This window comes from Phragmites australis, chromosome 4 (genome assembly GCF_958298935.1).
Source record: "Phragmites australis chromosome 4, lpPhrAust1.1, whole genome shotgun sequence".
Lineage (NCBI taxonomy): Eukaryota > Viridiplantae > Streptophyta > Magnoliopsida > Poales > Poaceae > Phragmites > Phragmites australis.
Window position 1 is genome coordinate 29,847,791 of NC_084924.1, and position 19,776 is coordinate 29,867,566.

Genomic DNA, 19,776 nt, shown 5'->3' on the forward strand with positions numbered 1-19,776 from the left:
AATTAGCATAATTGAAGAAGCAACTTCAGGAGTTGCTCTCAAAGGGTTTCATTCATTCGAGCTCCTCATCCGGGGGATGTCCGATGCTCTTTGTGAAGAAGAAGGACCAAACTACTCGGATGTGTGTTGATTACCATCCGTTGAATGGAGTCACTATCAAGAATAAGTATCCGACTCCTCAAATTGATATTCTGTTTGATCAACTAATCGGTACCCAGGTTTTCTCCAAGATTGACTTGAGGTTGGGCTATCACCAAATAAAGGTCTGACCAGAGAATATTCCAAAGATGACTTTCTTTACCCGTTATGGGCTTTATGAATTCACCGTCATGTCCTTCGGCCTTACCAATGCACCAGCATTCTTCATGCACTTGATGAACACAGTTTCATGGAGGAACTCGATAAGTTTATCGTGATTTTCATTTATGACATTCTCATATACTGCAAGACTAAAGAAGAACATTCTGAGCATCTCTGTGCTGTTCTTGGCTGACTCCGAGACCACCAACTTTATGCCAAGTTCAACAACTGTGAGTTCTGAGTCATGTATTGTCTGAGAACAGTGTTGCCATTGATCCTAGCAAAGTAAAGGAAGTCCTTAATTGGGTTCAACCCAAGAATGTCACTAACATCAAAAGTTTTCTTGGACTTTCGGGTTATTACCGCTGGTTTATTAAGAACTTCTCCAATATTGCCAAGCCAATGCCTAAGATATTGAAGAAAAAAAATTTATTTGAGTGGTTGAATGAATGTAAGTTAGCTTTCCAAACTTTGAAGAAACTACTCACGACCTCTCATGTTCTAGCTTAGCTTGAAGTGGACAAGGGTTTCGGCACCTATTGTGACGCTTCCCGCATAAGCCTCGGATGTGTCCTCATACAAGAAGTACAAGTTGTTGCTTATGCCTCATGCCAGTTGAAGCACCATGTGGAGCACTACCCAACCCATGACTTAGAGATTGCGGTAGTTGTCCACGCTATAGTTGTTCTGAAGCTTGAGGCATTGAGGAAGAAGATTCTGGACGAAACACATGACTCCTTGCTATCCATTCAACTAGAGAGTACCAAGATGCACCAAGACCTCAAGTCAAGATTCTGGCGGGCTCACATGAAGTGAGAAATTACTCGATATATTGCTGAGTGTGATGACTGCCGAAGAGTGAAGGCCGAGCACCTCAAGCTGGCCGGTACACTCCAGCCCTTGCCTATTCCCTCTTAGAAGTGGGAGGAGATCAGAATGGACTTCATTATTGGATTTTTGAAGACCTCTCAAGGTTATGACTCAATTTGGGTCATTGTGGACTGGCTGACTAAGTTCGCTCATTTCTTTCTTGTCAAGATCTCGTATTCGGTCAAGCAATATGTTGCGTTGTACCTCACTCGGATTGTTTGCAATCATGGGATTTTGAAGACAATTATCTCCAATCCACGCACTCAGTTTAGCTCACATTTCTGGAAGAGCCTTCATGAAGCCATAGGAATCAAGCTCTTCCATAGCACCGCCTACCACCCTCAAACCATGGTCAAACCGAGAGGGTGAACCATGTTCTAGAAGATATGTTGCGAGCTTGCGCTCTCACATATGGGAAGAAGTGGAAAATTGCCTTGCCATTTGTCGAGTCCTCCTACAACAACAGTTATCAGTCGAGCATTGAAATGTTGCCGTTTGAAGCTCTCTATGGTCGAAGATGCTGAACTTTGTTGAATTGGTTCGAATCCAAGGAAAGGGCTTTTCTAGGCCCGGATTTGGTCAAAGAGGCAAAAGAGCATATTTTGGCTATTCGCTAGTTGGGACTTTGTCTATCTCAAGGTTTCTACTCTCAAAGGAGTTCCACGCTTTCAAATCAGTGAGAAGCTAGCACCTTGATATGTAGGGCTTTTCCAAATCATTGCTCGGCGTGGAGAGATGGCCTATCAATTGGACCTACCTCCGTCTCTCTCCGCGATTCACAATGTGTTCCGTGTCTCGCAACTAAAGAAATGCCTTGAATTCCAAAAGAAGTCATTGAAATTGCAAATCAAGAATTGCAACCGGATCTCTCATATTGTGAGCGACCAACTCAAAATCTTGGATAAAGCGAGACGCTAGACTCGACAATGCTCTATTAAGTTCATCAAAGTCCAATGGAGCAACCACACCGAGGATGAAGTAACTTGGGAGAGTGAGGATAAAATCCACTACGAATATCCCAAACCTTTCAAAAATTTGTAAATGTCGTTGTAATTTTGCATAATTGGAGAATCTCACATGTCTATAATCATCACCATATTGAATGGAGAATTTGTTCTCAGAGGCTGCACTTAGAACTATCCAATCGGAAGAACCATACTCCTGGCGGTCTGACCGCTGTTGGTCTACCGGTCTGACTACTAGAGGCATTTAGAACCAAAAATGCTCTGTTCTCGGGTGGTCTGACTGCCCCAGACTCACGGTCTGACCATTAGTCGGTGGTTTGACTACCGGCATAACATCATTCCGACTGCCAGAGCCCAAAACTCTCTGTATGGATTTCGGTTTAACCACCATCCACACGATCTAACCGACTTGCGGTCTGACCGCCAGCACATGTGAAGGCCCAATGACTATCATTTTATTCCATCGAGGAATTTCAATAAAGTTCTTTTCCATTTGTGGGAGATTCCCTTCCACTTCATCACCATCACCTTTTCTCTGAGTTTGCTAAATCTCAGGTCGAGATTCTTTTTAAGGGGGGAGGTGGTCAAGTGATTAAGCATTCATAATCGTTATGGCATTATGTTTATACATATTCGTTTGATAATTTGAGTTTAAATATGTTTCAAAAGTACTTGGAGGTACTTTAGAACCCTTTAGGAAAACCCTAAACGCCTTGGAGATGAAGAAGAATAGAAAAGGGGAATAGAATCAAGTTTTCGGCACAAGATTGCTCTCACGGACTGACCGGGATACCCCGCGGTCTGACCGCCAGGGGTAACCACGTAGGTTTGCCACGTGGGCTTCCCACGGTCTGACCGATCCATCCTGCGGTCTGACTGCCACAGCGTAGAGGCTCTACTTAAGGAAATCGGTCAACACTCTCTCACCCACTCTCTCTCGCTCACTCCTTCACCGACACCAAGAGAGGGAGAGACCACCTTGACATCTACAACGACTGAAGATCAATGTAGGAGACTTCCTCGAGCTCCCCTAAGGCTTCCTCGAGCTCATCCCCTTCACCCTCGTCGTCGGTGAAGTTTCCACGTGAGTTCATCCACCTCACGGCTTACACCATCCGGAGTCCGATCTCCAAATTGGAGCTTCCCCGGAGTGATCCCCTCCGATAAAAGGCTTCCCAGCGCTAAGGTGAGATATTCCTACCATTTCCCCATTGTTCCCAAGTTCTAATTGATCCCCATTCCATTTAGACCTGTCACACCCCAAAATTCCGATTTTTGGTTGTGAGCATTTTAAAATAATAAAATAACCTTTTTAAAAAAAATTGAAAGCTTTTCTAACTTTTTTAGAGTTTAAATTTGTTTTTTTGTGTGATAAAAAATGTATTTATAAAATATTAGAATAGGTTAAGGAATTTTCTAGTTGGATTAATCCTTTTTGATCTCTCCCAAATTTGCTGGAAAGTCTATTCTTTTCTCTTCCTTAAATGTCCCTCGAAAAATTCCTTTTCTTGTTTCCAGTATTTTCCCAAAAGTGTCCTTATCCCTAAATACCTCAGCCCAGCCCAGAAACCTATCTAAAACCTAGCCGAATCCCACCTCTCACTCTCTTCCCCGCCTGTCTGCCTCAGGCCGCCTCTCCCTCCTCACCCCGCTTGGGCTGTGGCCCGGCCGTTCCCCATGCATGCCAGCTCCTCTAGTGGGCCGAGCCCACCCAGCCAAGCCGGTTGCCCCAACCGCTGTCTCTCTGTTGTGCGGGCCCAACTCAAGCCACGCCGAGCCATCACTAAGGCATGCTGCTTTGGGTCATCTCCCCCTCCGGCCGCGCCTCCGCTCCCCTCCGCCATCCACCACAAATCCGATGCCACACCACGCCCTTTCTCCTCATAGAAAAATGGTCGAATCTGAAGCCTTAACTCCCCATCAATCTCCTCCACCAACCATGGCCGAGCCCTAATTCTGCCTCCTCCCATCTCATATGTCATGCTCGGCGCCGCCGCGGTCTTCTTCTGCAACTCTGGTGGAGCATCGCCCACGCTTGATCATTGCCTCCAGTGACCCTCACACAACGCCTTCACACCCAAGGGACTATGCCGCCACTAGGAACCCGTCCGCGACCTCACCTTCACCCCCATCCACCATAGCACAACCGCAGCTAGCTCCATGGCCAATGATCGTACCTCATCGTTGCCCATTCACCTCGCTCCTTCTCTGGCCAAGCCAAGGCCACCTTCGGCTTCACTCAGGAGATGTGGTGCCGAGGCATCTCCTCCCTGTCATCCCGGACCACCAAAGCCATGGCCACGCCACACCGAAGCGCTGCTATCGCCAACATGTCCGCCAACCAAACTCACCGCACACGGCCGCCCAGTTGGCCATCTCCATGGCACTTTCCCTCCCTTCTCTCCCCCATCACTCCTTCATTAAATCCCCTTCTTCAATCAACACTCAAACACGTAACTGACAGCCATAGTGCCCATTGAAGTCGGTCATCGTTACTTCTCGCACCCCCTGCCGCTTCCTCTCCCTTTTCTCTATAAAAGTCAAGCCCCCAGCCTCTCTATCCCTTTCTACATCCTACCGCAAAAAAATGTGTCTCATCTCCCCCACTACAACGCCACCCATATCCGTCCCTCCCCGAGCTCACCGACTGATCTGCACGCCTCTCCACCTGCGTGCTCGACCCCGGAACTCGGACGTCAGCTGGCCACTCTGCGCGCGTTGCCCTGTGCGCTGCTGCAGGCTGGGTGGAGGCCATACCTGAGTGTGTCGCCTCCCTGCCATGCCGCTACCCTGTTACTGCGTGTCCCCAACAGCCACGCATAGACCACTACCGCGTGTCACTGTGTGTTGCATGCCCGCCCTCCAATGCCGCCTTTCGAAGGAGAGCACCGAGGAGGTCACCACCGAGCACCCCTCATCTCTGCCGGCTAGTTGAAGCCCCACTTGCTGGAGCTCATCGCTGCAGCCATGGCAGCATGCATGTGTGCGTGCATGTAATATGAGGTTAGAAGATATGTGATTTCCTACATAACCTCCCTGCAACATGTTATGTATGCAAAACAACCCTCCCACCTCATGCAGTTTCTTCGAATAGCCCCTGCAAGTTTTTAATGTATACAACTAAGTCCTTCCACCAAAATGGTTCCTCTCTCTATGGTAATTTGTAGGTAAACCCTCCAGCTCCAATGCAATTTTGGTCTCTATTATTTTTCTGCTATAGGATGTGTTGCATGCTAGCCCCTAAAGCATGCTTATAGTTCCAATTCTAGTCTGTTCTTTCAATTCAAATAGAATTCATGAGTGAAATCTTGTTTAGTAAAATTTCAATACAAATTCATCTTGTATCCAATTCAGCGAATTTCATCCAAATAATTTGATCATTTCTCACCTTTTGTTTTGGCATTTAGGCACTGCAGTTTCTAAGTACTATTTTAATATTTGAATTCATGTTGGATAGCTTTGAGATGTAGGATCCACATGTAATTGCAAATACAATATGCATTTAAAATATTCAAAATTCATTAGACATTGTGTTTACTTGTCACATTGCTCGATCATTCTCTTCTATCGCTTCATGTGATTCTCAAACTTCGATTGATCCACCCCTTTTCATACAAATTCCAATCGACCCAACTCCTCGTTCATAATTCATAAAAATCCCATAACAATTGTTCCACTCAGTTACAATTGTCAGTTAGGGCTTAATAAGATCTCACATACCATCTTGCTCGGATATCCTTTTTGTGTCCTATCTGGCAAGATCCTAAAATTCTGACACACCACAACCATATCATTGTCACATGCACTGAGCCCTTCATTCTTTTTCCCTACTATTGCCATGCCATCGCTATAGTTAGGGTTTTCCTTTGGCAAATAATTTCATAAATTGATCGAGAATATTTTTAGGGAATATTTTGGCTCCTTTTTCTTTCAACCCTAATTTAATCTTCTGAGAGCTTGTTCTCCTCCATCTGAACTCTGGTTTGAGTGGTTCTTGTGCCCAAATTCTTCTAAAATCATATCTTATCCAACTATAGTGTTTTTATGATGTGTTGTCTCTTTTTGGTGTATTATTTCTTAGTTGTTTTGTACTTTCTCTTTTATCCATAGATCTTGTGAGCAGAATATAATGTTTCTAGAGATTCGATAAGCTACATGGTTGAGACTTCGAGATATGCTAGAACTGAGTTTACGAAGATCACTGAGCAGTAGCCAGGAAAGTGTCCTTGAACAATTTGTTTTGTTTTACAAATTGCATGCTCGTCAAATATGACATCCCATTGTTAGGGTTTACTAGTTTTTTCCTGGTTATCATGTTATGGGTAGAATGTGCTTAGTTGTGCTTACTCATGGGTAGCATTGAGAGTGTTTTGGTCAATAATGATGAACTTTGGTAAAAATGCCTAGACTTGGAAAGTAGGGTCTGGGCAAGTTTAGCTTGATGGTTCGCCTATGGATGTGTTCCAGGCAAGTATGTTCGCTTTGTAGGATATTGGTTATCTCCCTGTGTTGGATATTGGCGGTCTTGCCCAGACCATGTTAGGGACCAGTTAGTGGAGCAACCACCTAGGTTAAATAGTACAACCACAAGCCTGGTATGGGATGGGACTAGCTGAGTAATTCACTTTCTCTCAGCATGGTGAAGATCATTTGGTGGTACAGGGACAAAAGGGACACTTCTTAGAACCGTAAGGCGCAAGAGAGGGCTTCTGGGGTGGAGGGGTACTCCACTTATGTACGGCGGTGAGACCTTAGCAGATTGACACATGCTGAGAGAGGCGATGGAAAGGCTTTGCAGTGGAATCCTGCCCGCACACCTCAAAAGTGTGTAAGTGTTTGATTGACACGGGCAAAAAGGAGAACACGTCTTGTGGGTAAAGTGTACAACCTATGTAGAGTGAAAACTAATATATCAACCATACTCATGGTTATGAGTGGCCTAGACCCTCACATGATTAGCAGGTGTTTTGGTTGGGTTGGCTCATGAAGTTAAGTGTTGGTAGATGTTGTTTGGCTTGGGTAAAGCCAGGAACAGTTGGTTGTAGATTTGTTTTACTAAGTTCTATTCCACTTAGAAAATAGGTTGCCTTTAAAATGGTTCGCAACTAAAATAGCCCCATGTCATGCTTTCCCACACTTGCAGAATACGATATGTACTCATACTTGCTATTTCCAATAATAAATATTGCTCAGTTGGAGAAGATTACACGGAGATCAAGGAAGCTGAAGGCTACAATGAAGACAGAGCGTCCTAAGTTGTGTTGCCCCTAGTCGATTACATGTGGTGTGCCTTGAAGATTTCTTTGGAGTTTTCTCTTATTGTTCCGCTACTATTTAAAAACTCTGGTATTTATTTCAATAAAGTTATTTTTGTTCGATATAGAATTGTACATCACTAATAATTTCACCACATGTATGATGAAACTGATCCTGGTATACATGTGGAATACACCTAGTTATTCTTTTGAAAAATCGAGCATGACAAGACCCAAGCTTAACCCTAGCCTAGGGTTTATCCTTGGGGTATCATAAGTTTAGCTCGGTGAATATTGTCCAAATCACTTTAGAAGCACTCCACTAGTCCCATAGAGTGTGGTGGAAGGTTTCGTCGGAGCCTTAGTCAGCGGCCTCGCAAAGTGGCGTCGACAGGGTCTCACGGTCACACCGCCACTAGGGCCAGTCTGACTGCTAAGCACCAAAACCTTCTGCAAGATGACGGTTAGACGGCCACCTCAACGTCAGTCTGACCACCAGCCATGCAAGGCTATGTGTACCTAGGTTACCTTGTCTGGGGTTTCAAACTTTGGAACCCTAATCATTTGGTGGTCTTTTGCAAATATTTTCAAAAAACGACGCTCTATTAATTATCAACTATGCATCATATGCACACTTTTCCATCGTTTAATTATGTTTTAATTGCATTCTTGATTCTTTTAGAGAGCATTACGTCGACGGTCCAAGCGAGTGAAGGCACCGACGACCTACCTAAGTTACGTGAGTGTTGCATCAGGAGTATCAGACAATTGCCAGAGCAACAATTGAAGAATCTAAGCATTCTCAACCTACTACTTTGGATCTCGTATTGTATAACCTAATAAATTACGCTTTATGTATGTTTGCATGAGTAGTGGGTCCATTGTCGGTTTTTGGTGGGTAGACCTGTGTTGATGAATTGTATTACTTCTACATTGAGTTGTTGATTATCCATATCCTTGTAGCCTTGATAATATTGTTGATGTCTAATTTAAGAGTTATTTGAAATGCTTAGCAATGCATAGGTCCCCGATGGAAGTCGAGCGTTGGTGCAACCATTGTTCTTGAGTTTAGGGCTTAGCTGTTGTTTACAAACACAATGACAATGATGTGAGTTGTATGGGGTGTGTGAGAATGAGGCGGGATGTGAGCATTGTTAGGGGTATCTTCTGCACTGGAGGAGTTCCTCGGTGTAGTTCGGGAGAGGAACTCGGATGCCATAGACCGCTTGCATCGTTTAAGCACCGTCCGTTATTGTAGTTGGCTCTAGAACTTTTTGTACTAACCACATGTTGATCTAATGGTAACATAAGCCGAATACCTCTGTAGTTGTGATCATTTGGGCTTGCACATTGACGGTGTGAGCGGGTGGGCTTGTAGTGACACTTGTGGTTGCTCTGGGAGTAAACCTAAGTGTGCTCCGCACCGAGCGATGTTTGATCCAAATGGTTAGGCTAATTGGGAAACGTTGGCACGAGTACACCCTTGGGTGGGCTTCTATGGTCACTCAAGCCGTATGGTCCTCGACTCATGTGGGTAAAGTTGTAACCCCTGTAGGGTGTAAGAAAAATTTGAATTATCGCACTCTTGGTCATGAGCATGTTTCTGTCCATTTGCAGCAGTCGTAGAGTTGCGAATGTGGGATGTGTGGTATGTTTGGATGAGATGGGTTTGAGATGGTTTATTTTACAGTTATGTTCATGAGATGGTTCCAGTTACGTTTATATGCAAGTCAATGGTTACATAGTAGAAAGGATTGTGGTTAAGTTTAGGCACTCACACATTGGTGTTAAGGTTGCTTACGCATGCGAATTTACTTAACCTTGTGGCCTACTCCTTGCTAATGGCTATTATATGTACCCATTATGGATTAAGTCTTGCGAATACCTTCGTACTCACATTGCTCTTTTAGGTTCTACCAGTGAGGAGGAGCTTGTGTTTGGCTACTTCACGCCCACCGATGTAGGTGGCGGGAATGAGTAGTGCAAACTACTCTTGGGGCATGACTTTTGAGTGGAGCCTAAGGGCATATAGCTTTATCTAGCTTTTGTTGGTTCATAGATGTTAATCTTATGCCACGTAGTATCTAGTTTTGGCTATGAGGTGATCTATTCTTTATCCTCCTAACTTCCTTTTGATGTAAAATGTTGTAAATGCTTAAGAATTTGTAATATAATTTAATTAATCGCTCTTTCTTAAGCTTTATTTTTGTGATGCTATATGTTGGAAAGGCATGTCTTCCAATCTTGGGTACAAAACATGTGTCGGGACTACCAAGATAGTATTTTAGTTAATCATTGTGGTCGTGATCACCGAGACTACTGTCGATTGTGCGGGACTACCAAGATAGTATTTTAGTTAATCATTGTGGTCGTGATCACCGAGACTACTGTCGATTGTGCGGTGCCGATAAAAAAATCTGCACTGATGGGCATTTGTGTAGTAGTGCATATGTTGTTCACCATTTCATCACATTGTGCAAGCGTTACATACTCTTGAACGTAGAAGATGGTGGTGATAAGTCATCTTCTCCACCAAGGTGTTAGTTATAGTCTCTAAAAGATGATTGTATCACGTCTATGTGTATGTATGTTTGAATAACGTGTTATTATATTCCATGGATAACTATCATTTACATTCATTAGCAAGTATGTGACTTGTTCATAAAGGTCTTTGTTTCTATTATGATGTTATTTAATCCCTAATCTCGTATCATAATGATGATTCATAGATCAGCATATGCATTGATTGATGATCACGTTTTACGGATCATAAATATGGAGATATCATATTGATAATGTTGACACATGTTAGAGAACACACCGATTGCTATTGATCTAGACAGAAGCAAGATTGTTATCTTGGACTCACTAAATAAACCTAAGAAACAGTACCAGGACCTCATAGATCTAGGTAAACTCACTAATTTCATCTATAGATAATCAGTGAAACAATCTATGCGGGTTCTACATATGCAAATTCATGCGAGAGTGTGGCGATTCTAATGTCGAATATAACAATATTGAGGCACGTAATTACATATTAATGCTTGATTTTAATATCTATGCATGTTTTGTGGATTAATTATTTTAATTGGTTAGAGACAACTTATGAAGCTGAACAAGTTGACTATTCTTCCATGAAATCATAGCCGTTCAAGAAGCCCTTGTTGAGCTCATCAATGATCAGGTCATTGATCCAAATGACGAATAGCATGACCTGGACAACCATGATGTAGTGTTACGTGAGCTTCTTAAATATCATAACCATACATATCCTTCGTTGTTGACTCGTGACTTACCTAGCACGACGCCTAGTAAATAGAAATATAATTGGTACAAACTTGTCATAAGTTGAAAACTTGTATTGTGGCAAATTAATGAACTTTGGTGGTTCAAAGTGAATATGTGGTGTGTGTGTGTATATAGACACATATATATATGTAAATTAATAAATTAATTCGATAAATTAGATGGACACTATGTGAAAAATGGACAAGGGTGATGGGTCATAACCGTCATGGGTGACGGGTCCCGCATCCATCACTCCGAACGTGTCACTGATGACATGTAATAAGTGACGGGTAAGGACCCATCACCAATAAGTTCATTGGTGACGGGTCAAAACTTGATCCGTCACTTATTAAGGTCATTGGTGACGGGTCACAACTGCGATCTGTCACTTATGACTGATATACGGTTTTTGCGCTTTTTGGACGCGAAAAAAAGTCAAAAAAATATTTTCACCCAAGCCAATCCAACTCAAGCCTATCACAACTCGCCACGTGTCTCCACCTATTTTTTCAGGCTGTTTTTAGAATGTGCGTTCCGTGAGAATCGAACTCGTGACGGCCCCTAGCGCGCGTAGCTGCCTAACCACCTCAACCTCGCGTGCGTCCTGAACGGACTCATATAAAAGATCTTTTTAACTATTTTACCAAGCGTCATAAGTGACAGGTCATAGTTATGACCCGTCACCAATGTTAATTTAACAATAGACATAAAAACCAGTTGACTCAGAGTGCCTTCGGTTAAATGGTCTTAATTTTTGCATACGGACTCCGATTTTGACGTTTTTTTGACTCTATGGACATCTATAGAAAAAGTTACATCCATTTCTCCCTGCCTTTGCCGGGTTCTACGAATTTTTTGAGGCCTAAAACATTTTGGAAGATTGAGTTCTCACCTCCGAAAGTTTCTACACCGTTTTCGGAAGGAGCATTTGTGTCCATAGCCGTTACCCCTTACATCAAACTTGATCAGAAATGTACAATGGTTCATATTCTAGTGCTTCTGAAGTGAGAAAAAAAAGAGAAAATAAAATAAAATTTCAATGAATGGCATATACAGCTAGGTCATACACTCTCAACATTTTAAATTTAACAATCTAAGCATGCCGGATATTATTGGTGAAACTTGGCTTTACTAGTTATGTTTGGAATCAATGGTCGAATATGATCAAAGGTGTAGGAATTGCCTTCATAGAAGCCTTCTTCCACTCCTTCCTCGTAGTCTGGGTCTTTGGGTTCCACCTCGAATGCATCTTCATCTCGCATATGCAAATTAGCGTTGAATAAGCGTTTGATCGAAATAATCCTACAAGAACTCCAAGCAAGGGACAAACACTAAACGAGATGGAACTAGTTGCTTTATAGGGAAAATTATACCGTTATCTATTGCTATTTGACTATGAAGTATAAAGTTATTATTCTACTCTATTTATGTGAACCTGAAGTTTGAATACAATGTGCGGTTATCTGGCGAAAATCATGGCAAGATATTATTCTACACTCTTAGATAAATTTGAGAGAAACACTAATCAAATCATTATAACTATCTTCAAGTGATTTATAGGTTATCTAGCTGTGAAATGACTACTTGGGTTTCCCTATATGTACAAGTGTGTCATTTTTCCTAGTATATGATTATCTAGCAATTTTACATAATCATCAGTTGTATATTTATGAGATACATTAATTATGCTACTATTTATTACTACTGAAATTGGATTCATTAATTATATGCATAGATTAAAATATTATAGTATAGGTACTAAAAAATATCCCTTATAGCCTAAAACATGGTTATCTATATTTACCTAAATTTAAGAAGTAGTCCTAAATTGGCTAAAAGACTATTCCTGGCTTTACAACAAAATATACTCAAGTAAACAAATTTAGACTAAAATCTAATAAATTACAAAAATTATGAAACTAGTGTGGTTGGAAATAAATTGAATTTAGATGAATTTCAGCAGAACAATAATCAAAATTGTAGTTGAAATGAGGGAGAATGGGCGCTTCAAAGGATTTACTAGAAAATTAATTCTAGAAAAAAGAACCTTACACTTTGTTGTGGCAAAAAAGATGGAGCATTTGTGGATATTTAATTTTGAAAAATCAGAAATGACACTATAAGTGACAAGGGGGTGGAGCAGCGGCCGGTTCAGAGAGAGAGAGATAGATAGAGAGAGAGAGAAATGACACTATGATGTCTATTTGTATGTACATTTGAATAACTTGTTATTCTATTCTATGGATAACTATCATTTACATTGATTTACAAGTATGTGACTTGTTCGTAGAGGTCTTTGTTTCTATTATGATGTTATTAATTAATCCCTAATCTCATATCATTACTTGGGATAATGATGATTCATAGACCAGCATATGCATTGATTTATGATCATGTTTCACGGATCATAAGTATGGAGATATCATATCGATAATGTGGACACATGTTAAAGAAGACACTGATTGCTATTGACCTAGATAGAAGCAAGATTGTTATCTTGGACTCACTACACAAACCTAAGAAACAGTACCAAGACCTAATAGATCTAGGTAAACTCACTAATTTCATTTATAGATAATCAGTGAAACAATCTTTGCAGGTTCTACATATGCACATTCATGCGAGAGTGCGGCAATTCTAATGTCGAATATAATAATATTGAGGCACGTAATTACATATTAATGCTTGCTTTTAATTTCTATGCATGTTTACAGATTAATTATTTTAATTGGTTAGAGACAAGTTATGAAGCTGAACACAAGTTAACTATTGTTCCATGAAATCATAGCCATTCAAGGAGCCCTCGTTGAGTTCATCAATGATCAGGTCATTGATCCAAATGACGAATATCATAACCCGGACAACCAAGATGTAGTGTTATGTGAGCTTCATAACTAACATAATCGTACATTTCCTTCGTAATTCGTGTCGACTTACCTAGCATGACGCCTAGTAAGTAGAAATATAATTGGTACAAACTTGTCGTAAACTGAAAACTTGTATTGTGGTAAGTTAATGAACTTTGGTGGTTGAATGTGAATATGTGGTGTGTGTATATAGACACATATATACATAAATTAATAAATTAATTTAATAAATTAGACAGATACTATATATGAAAGACAAGACTACACATAATCCGTGCATATATGAACTAGAGCAGTAGCCAGCACTCAATGAATCCCAGCAGAAAGCTTCTCGGAAACTTGCATTGTGCAAGTCGACATATCCATCACCATTATTGAACTGAGCCAACCTAAAACTTTGTCTTTGTGTGCATGCACCTGTTGATTGTTAGATTCTTTTTGTAGCTTTGTATTTTTTTTGGCGGCTGGCCAGCCAGTTGTTGGACCTGCCCATGCGCATCTGTTTCAAACGTACGCATATATACAATGCAATTTCAAATAATAGGCAAGTCCGTTGCAAAATTAAAAAAAATACGCAAGTCAACTAGGTAATCCATCACACGCAAGCGTCCTAATAAAACCTTTTAAGAATCCAGCTGCAGCGAACAAATCCATGCGTTGACTTTTGTCCCTAGCCTGTACACGGTCGATGCTTTAATTTCTTGTTGTCCTGGAAGCACATGCATAACATCGCACTAGTTAAGCACTAAGATTAACACGTCGTACTTACCTGCCTGGCTGGTTTAACGAACTGATTAACATCGCATTCGGTGGTGGTCAACGACAATGTGAGCTGTACTACTGAACCATGCATGCAGCCACATTTAGCGCTCGCTCGCTCGATATCGCGATCAGGTTCCGCAGCATCTAAGCAGATGATATCATCTAAAAAGTCGGTGGCATCTAAGAAGTTGGTGAAATCCAAGGATATCTATTCACTCACTGCTGAGGAAACCAAAATGATTGTGGATGCCAGTGTCACGTCTTATTTCCATCCTCCACCACCTCGACCGAAGCCTGTTGTGCCTAAAGATGTCGTGAAATTTTTCACAAAAATGGCCAAAGTAAAATAGACTGGGGCAGCTTTAAGAAAGCCGCCAACTGATTATGAACGTATCAGTAAGAAGCAGGCCAAGAGCAAGTCAGATCCAATCATTAAGGATGCTCTAAGCATTGCGGACTTCCTAGCAGAATCAAAAATAACATCAGAGAAACTAGCACAGCTTACTGTGGGAGTTGATATCAAAAAGATGGATGTTACATGGGCGTTTGAGTTGACCAAACCTTTAGTCAAACTAGATATAGAAAGAAACCTTACAACTCAAATGCGTTGATTACTGTGGGAGTTGATATAAAAAAGATGGATGTTACATGGCCGTTTGAGTTGACCAAGCCTTTGGTCAAACTAGATATAGAAAGAAACCTTACACTGCCGGTTGAATCCTTCAGCTGGCAGTGATTTCAGGTTTATCACTGCTGGCTGAAGGATTTAGCCGGCAGTGATGCCTTGGGTATCACTGCAGGCTGAATCCTTGAGCCGGCAGTGATAAGGCCCTTCACCGGCCCACCGAGCTGGTAGTGATAGTCCACGACTATCGCTGCCGGTTGCCCACTGTCGGCTCCAATACCGGCAGTGAAGGTGGTTTTGGAGCCGGCAGTGAAGGGGGTTTCTGCAATAGTGACCTTCGTACTCATGTTGCTCTTTTAGATTCTACTAGTGAGGAGGAGCTTGTGTTTGGCTACTTCACGCCCACCGATGTAATATAATTTGATTACTCTTAGGGCGAGGTTTTTGGGTGGAGCCTAAGGGCATATAGATTCACCTAGCTTTTGTTAGTTCATAGATGTTAATCTTCTGCTGCGTAGTATCTAGTTTTGGCTAGGAGGTGATCTATTCTTTATCCTCCTAACTTCCTTTTGATGTAAAATATTGTAAATGGTTAAATGCTTAAGAACTTGTAATATAACTTATTTACTCGCTCTTTCTTAAGTTTTGTTGTGATGGTATATGTTGAAAAGGAATGTCTTCCAATCTTTGGCATACAACACGTTTTGGGACTACCAAGATGGTATTCCGGTTAATCATCATGGTCGTGATCACTGGGACTACTGTCGATTGTGTAGTGCCGATCAAAAAATCTGCACTGATGGCCATTTGTGTAGTAGTGCATATGTTGTTCACCATTTCATCACATGGTGCAAGCGTTACATACTCTTGAACGCAGAAGTTGGTGATGATAAGTCATCTTCTCCACCAAGGTGTTAGTTATAGGCTCTAAAGCAATCATATAGATGATTGTATCACATCTATGTGTATGTACGTTTGAATAACGTGTTATTCTATTCCATGGATACTACCATTTACATTCATTAGCAAGTATGTGACTTGTTCATAAAGGTCTTTGTTTCTATTATGATGTTATCTTGGACTCACTAAATAAACCTAAGAAACAGTACCAGGACCTCATAGATCTAGGTAAACTCTCTAATTTCATCTATAGATAATCAGTGAAACAATCTATGCGTGTTCTACATATGCACATTCATGCGAGAGTGCAGCGATTCTAATGTCGAATATAATAATATTGAGGCACGTAATTACATATTAATGCTTGCTTTTAATTTCTATGCATGTTTTGCGGATTAATTATTTTAATTGGTTAGAGACAACTTATGAAGCTGGACTATTCTTCCATGAAATCATAGCCGTTCAAGAAGCCCTCGTTGAGCTCATCAATGATCAGGTCATTGATCCAAATGACGAATAGCATGACCCGGACAACCATGATGTAATGTTACGTGAGCTTCTTAACTATCATAACCATACATATCCTTCGTTGCTGACTCGTGACTTACCTAACACGACGCCTAGTAAGTAGAAATATAATTGGTACAAACTTGTCATAAGTTGAAAACTTGTATTGTGGTAAATTAATGAACTTTGGTGGTTCAATATGAATATGTGGTGTCTGTATATATAGACACACACACACATATATATATATGTAAGTTAATAAATTAATTCGATAAAATTAGACAGATACTATTTATGAAAGACAAGACTACGTACACATAATCTGTGCATATATGAACTAGACCAGTAGCCAGCAGTCAATGAATCCCAGCAGAAAGCTTCTCGGTAACTTGTGCAAGTGGACATATCGATCACCATTATTGAACTGAACAACCTAAAACTTTGTCTTCATGTGCATGGTCGATGCTTCAATTTCTTCAACATGCGTTGTCCTGGCAGCACATGCATAACATCGCACTAGTTAAGCACTTAGATTAACACGTCGTACTTACCTGCCCGGCTGGTTTAACGAACTGATTAACATCGCATTCGGTGGTGGTCAACGACAATGTGAGCTGTAGTACTACTAAACCATGCATTCAGCCACATTTAGCGCTCGCTCGCTCGACATCGCGACTTGCTGAGATAAACAAACGTTCAGAAGCCACCCGTTCAGAAGCCTTGACACACTATAAATAGACGTGAGCAGCAGCAGGACTTCACCACCTCAGTCTCAGCAATCACTACAAGCTTGTTACATTAGACGGTCAGAGCAAGCATGGCGAGCAAGGTGACCACTCTGCTCTCGTGCGCGTTGCTGCTCGTGGCGGCGACATGCCAAGCAGCAGCTGGTCACTATAACCCTCCGAGCCCAGGTACGTGCGGCCTCAAGGTGGGCTACTACCACGACAAGTGCCCGCACGCCGAGGCCATCGTCAAGCACGCCGTCAAAGCCGCTGTCCTCCAGAACCGCGGCACCGGCGCCGGCCTCATCCGCATGCTCTTCCACGATTGCTTCGTCGAGGTACATTACAATTTACACATCATGTTGATGCATGCACATGCACTTTTCAACATGTAGTAGTAGAAAAATTTTCAAGGGTTCAGAATCATCAGATGGCTTGCACTGACACCGTGACACGCAGGGCTGTGACGCCTCCGTCCTCCTGGACCCGACGCCAGCCAACCCGCAGCCGGAGAAGCTCGGTCCGCCAAACAACCCCAGCCTCCGCGGCTTCGAGGTCATCGATGCTGCCAAGGCAGCCCTCGAGAGGGCCTGCCCTGGCGTTGTCTCCTGCGCGGACATCGTTGCCTTCGCCGCCCGTGACGCCTCCTTCTTCCTCAGCGGCCGCAGGGTCGACTTCGACATGCCAGCCGGCCGCCTCGACGGGCGCGTCTCCATCGCCTCCCGCACCCTCGACTTCCTCCCGCCGCCGACTTTCAGCCTCTCCCAGCTCGTCGCCAGCTTCGCCGCCAAGGGCCTCGGCGTCGAGGACATGGTCGTGCTCTCGGGCGCGCACACCGTCGGCCGATCCCACTGCTCGTCTTTCGTCCCCGACCGCCTCGCCGTCCCCTCAGACATCAACGCTGGGTTCGCCAACTTCCTGAGGGGCCAGTGCCCCGCGAACCCAAGCTCGAGCAACGACCCCACGGTGGTGCAGGACGTCGTGACGCCCGACAACTTGGACAACCAGTACTACAGGAACGTGCAGGCACACCGGGTGCTCTTCACGTCGGACGCGTCGCTCCTGACGTCGCCAGCGACCGCGAAGATGGTGTCCGACAACGCCAACATCCCCGGGTGGTGGGAGGACAGGTTCAAAGCGGCCATGGTTAAGATGGCCAGCGTCGAAGTGAAAACCGGCAGCGGCGGCGAGGTCAGGCGAAACTGCCGGGTCGTCAATTACTAGCTCTGATCATCGACTGCAATATGCTTACAACCTTAATTTCACGCTTATGCATATGTTGCGTTTATAATAGTCGCATGTTGCTGCATTTGCATTGTTTCGTTTCAATTTTTTATGAACTTTGTGAGTTTGTATCACGATTGGAATTGATGTTAATTAATAAAGTCTATATTTGATCTCTGCCCTGGGAAAGTCAAATTTAAACTACACATATAAGAATCAGAGATGTCCTGTAGGACAGACAACTGAAAGCGATTATTTTACAGGCAACATATATAGACCATCAGATCATCATCCGAGTATCTTATCTCATCTTCAACCATAGAATGTTATTATCCGTGGAGGAGATACGCACATCATAGAGCTAATCATTGTTACTGAACCATAGAATATCCTTGCCCATGGATACATGCTTATCTATATACATTTACACTTTGCAGAGGTTGCATATTTAACCTGCATGATATGCATAGACACGAACATTAGCAACTAGAGTTGCTAGCGTAACGAGACACTACACCTTTCTAATGTTGCCACAATATGCACTCACAGGACACATAACTAGAGGCTCATGTAAACATGGCTCACCTAGAGTCCCCTAGCCAAAATAATGGGATGTCACACAGAATGCCCGAGTCTTTTCCTGGCTCTAGTTGCCACTACTAGCCTACAAGCGGATACCGAGCTAAGTCGAAGGGGTTGGGTCAAGTCCTTCCACGTATAGGACATGTGGTTGTACAATTGATACTAGGAAGGATGTCATAACGAACTAATCCCTATTTGACTGAACAAAGTGTATCCCAATCAAGAACACCACTTAGACGAATCTTGCTCCTAAGGCATTCCCACTCCCGCAGGGTACCTTACTCACCTGATCAAATCAATCTTTGGGGTTTTGTTAACATAATTCTTAACTCACCCACACCACCAAGCACACATAACATTTCACACTTTTTCGCAATATATGATTAACACAAGTATTTAACATGATTCATCATTCCAGCGGGGTAATCCTAAGCATGCTAGTTGCCATAGCAATCATCGAAACAATTAATATAGTTGATATTGGCGACCTTCGAGGGATTCAATGAGACTTAAGCAAATCAATTTTAATGAATGACATATACAAACTAGGTCATAACTATATTAGAATTTTAAATTTAACACCTAAGCATGCTGAGTATTATAGTTGAAACTTGGCTCTACTGGTTGTGTTTGAAATCGAAGGTCGAATATGATCAATGGTGTAGGACTTGCCTTCACAAAAGCCTTCTTCCACTACTTCCTCGTAGTCTGGGTCCTTGGGTTCCTCCTTGAATGCTTCTTCATCTAGCATATGCAAATTAGTGTTGAATAAGAGTTTGATCGAAATAATCCTACAAGAACTCCAAGCGAGGGACAAACACTAAATGAGATGGATCTAGTTGCTTTATATGGGAAAACTCTACCATTATCTACTCATATATGACTTTGAAGTATACAGTTATT

At 42.4% G+C, this 19,776-nt stretch overlaps 1 protein-coding gene across 1 annotated transcript; it reads left to right on the forward strand.

Moving 5' to 3' along the window:
• The first annotated feature begins 17,121 nt into the window (after positions 1-17,121).
• LOC133914309 (peroxidase 2-like) lies at positions 17,122-18,465 on the forward strand. Its single transcript, XM_062357431.1, has 2 exons — positions 17,122-17,405; positions 17,527-18,465. Exons 1-2 carry the CDS (start codon positions 17,160-17,162, stop codon positions 18,289-18,291), a joined length of 1,011 nt encoding a protein of 336 aa, XP_062213415.1. The 5' UTR covers positions 17,122-17,159; the 3' UTR covers positions 18,292-18,465.
• Positions 18,466-19,776: the final 1,311 nt, after the last annotated feature.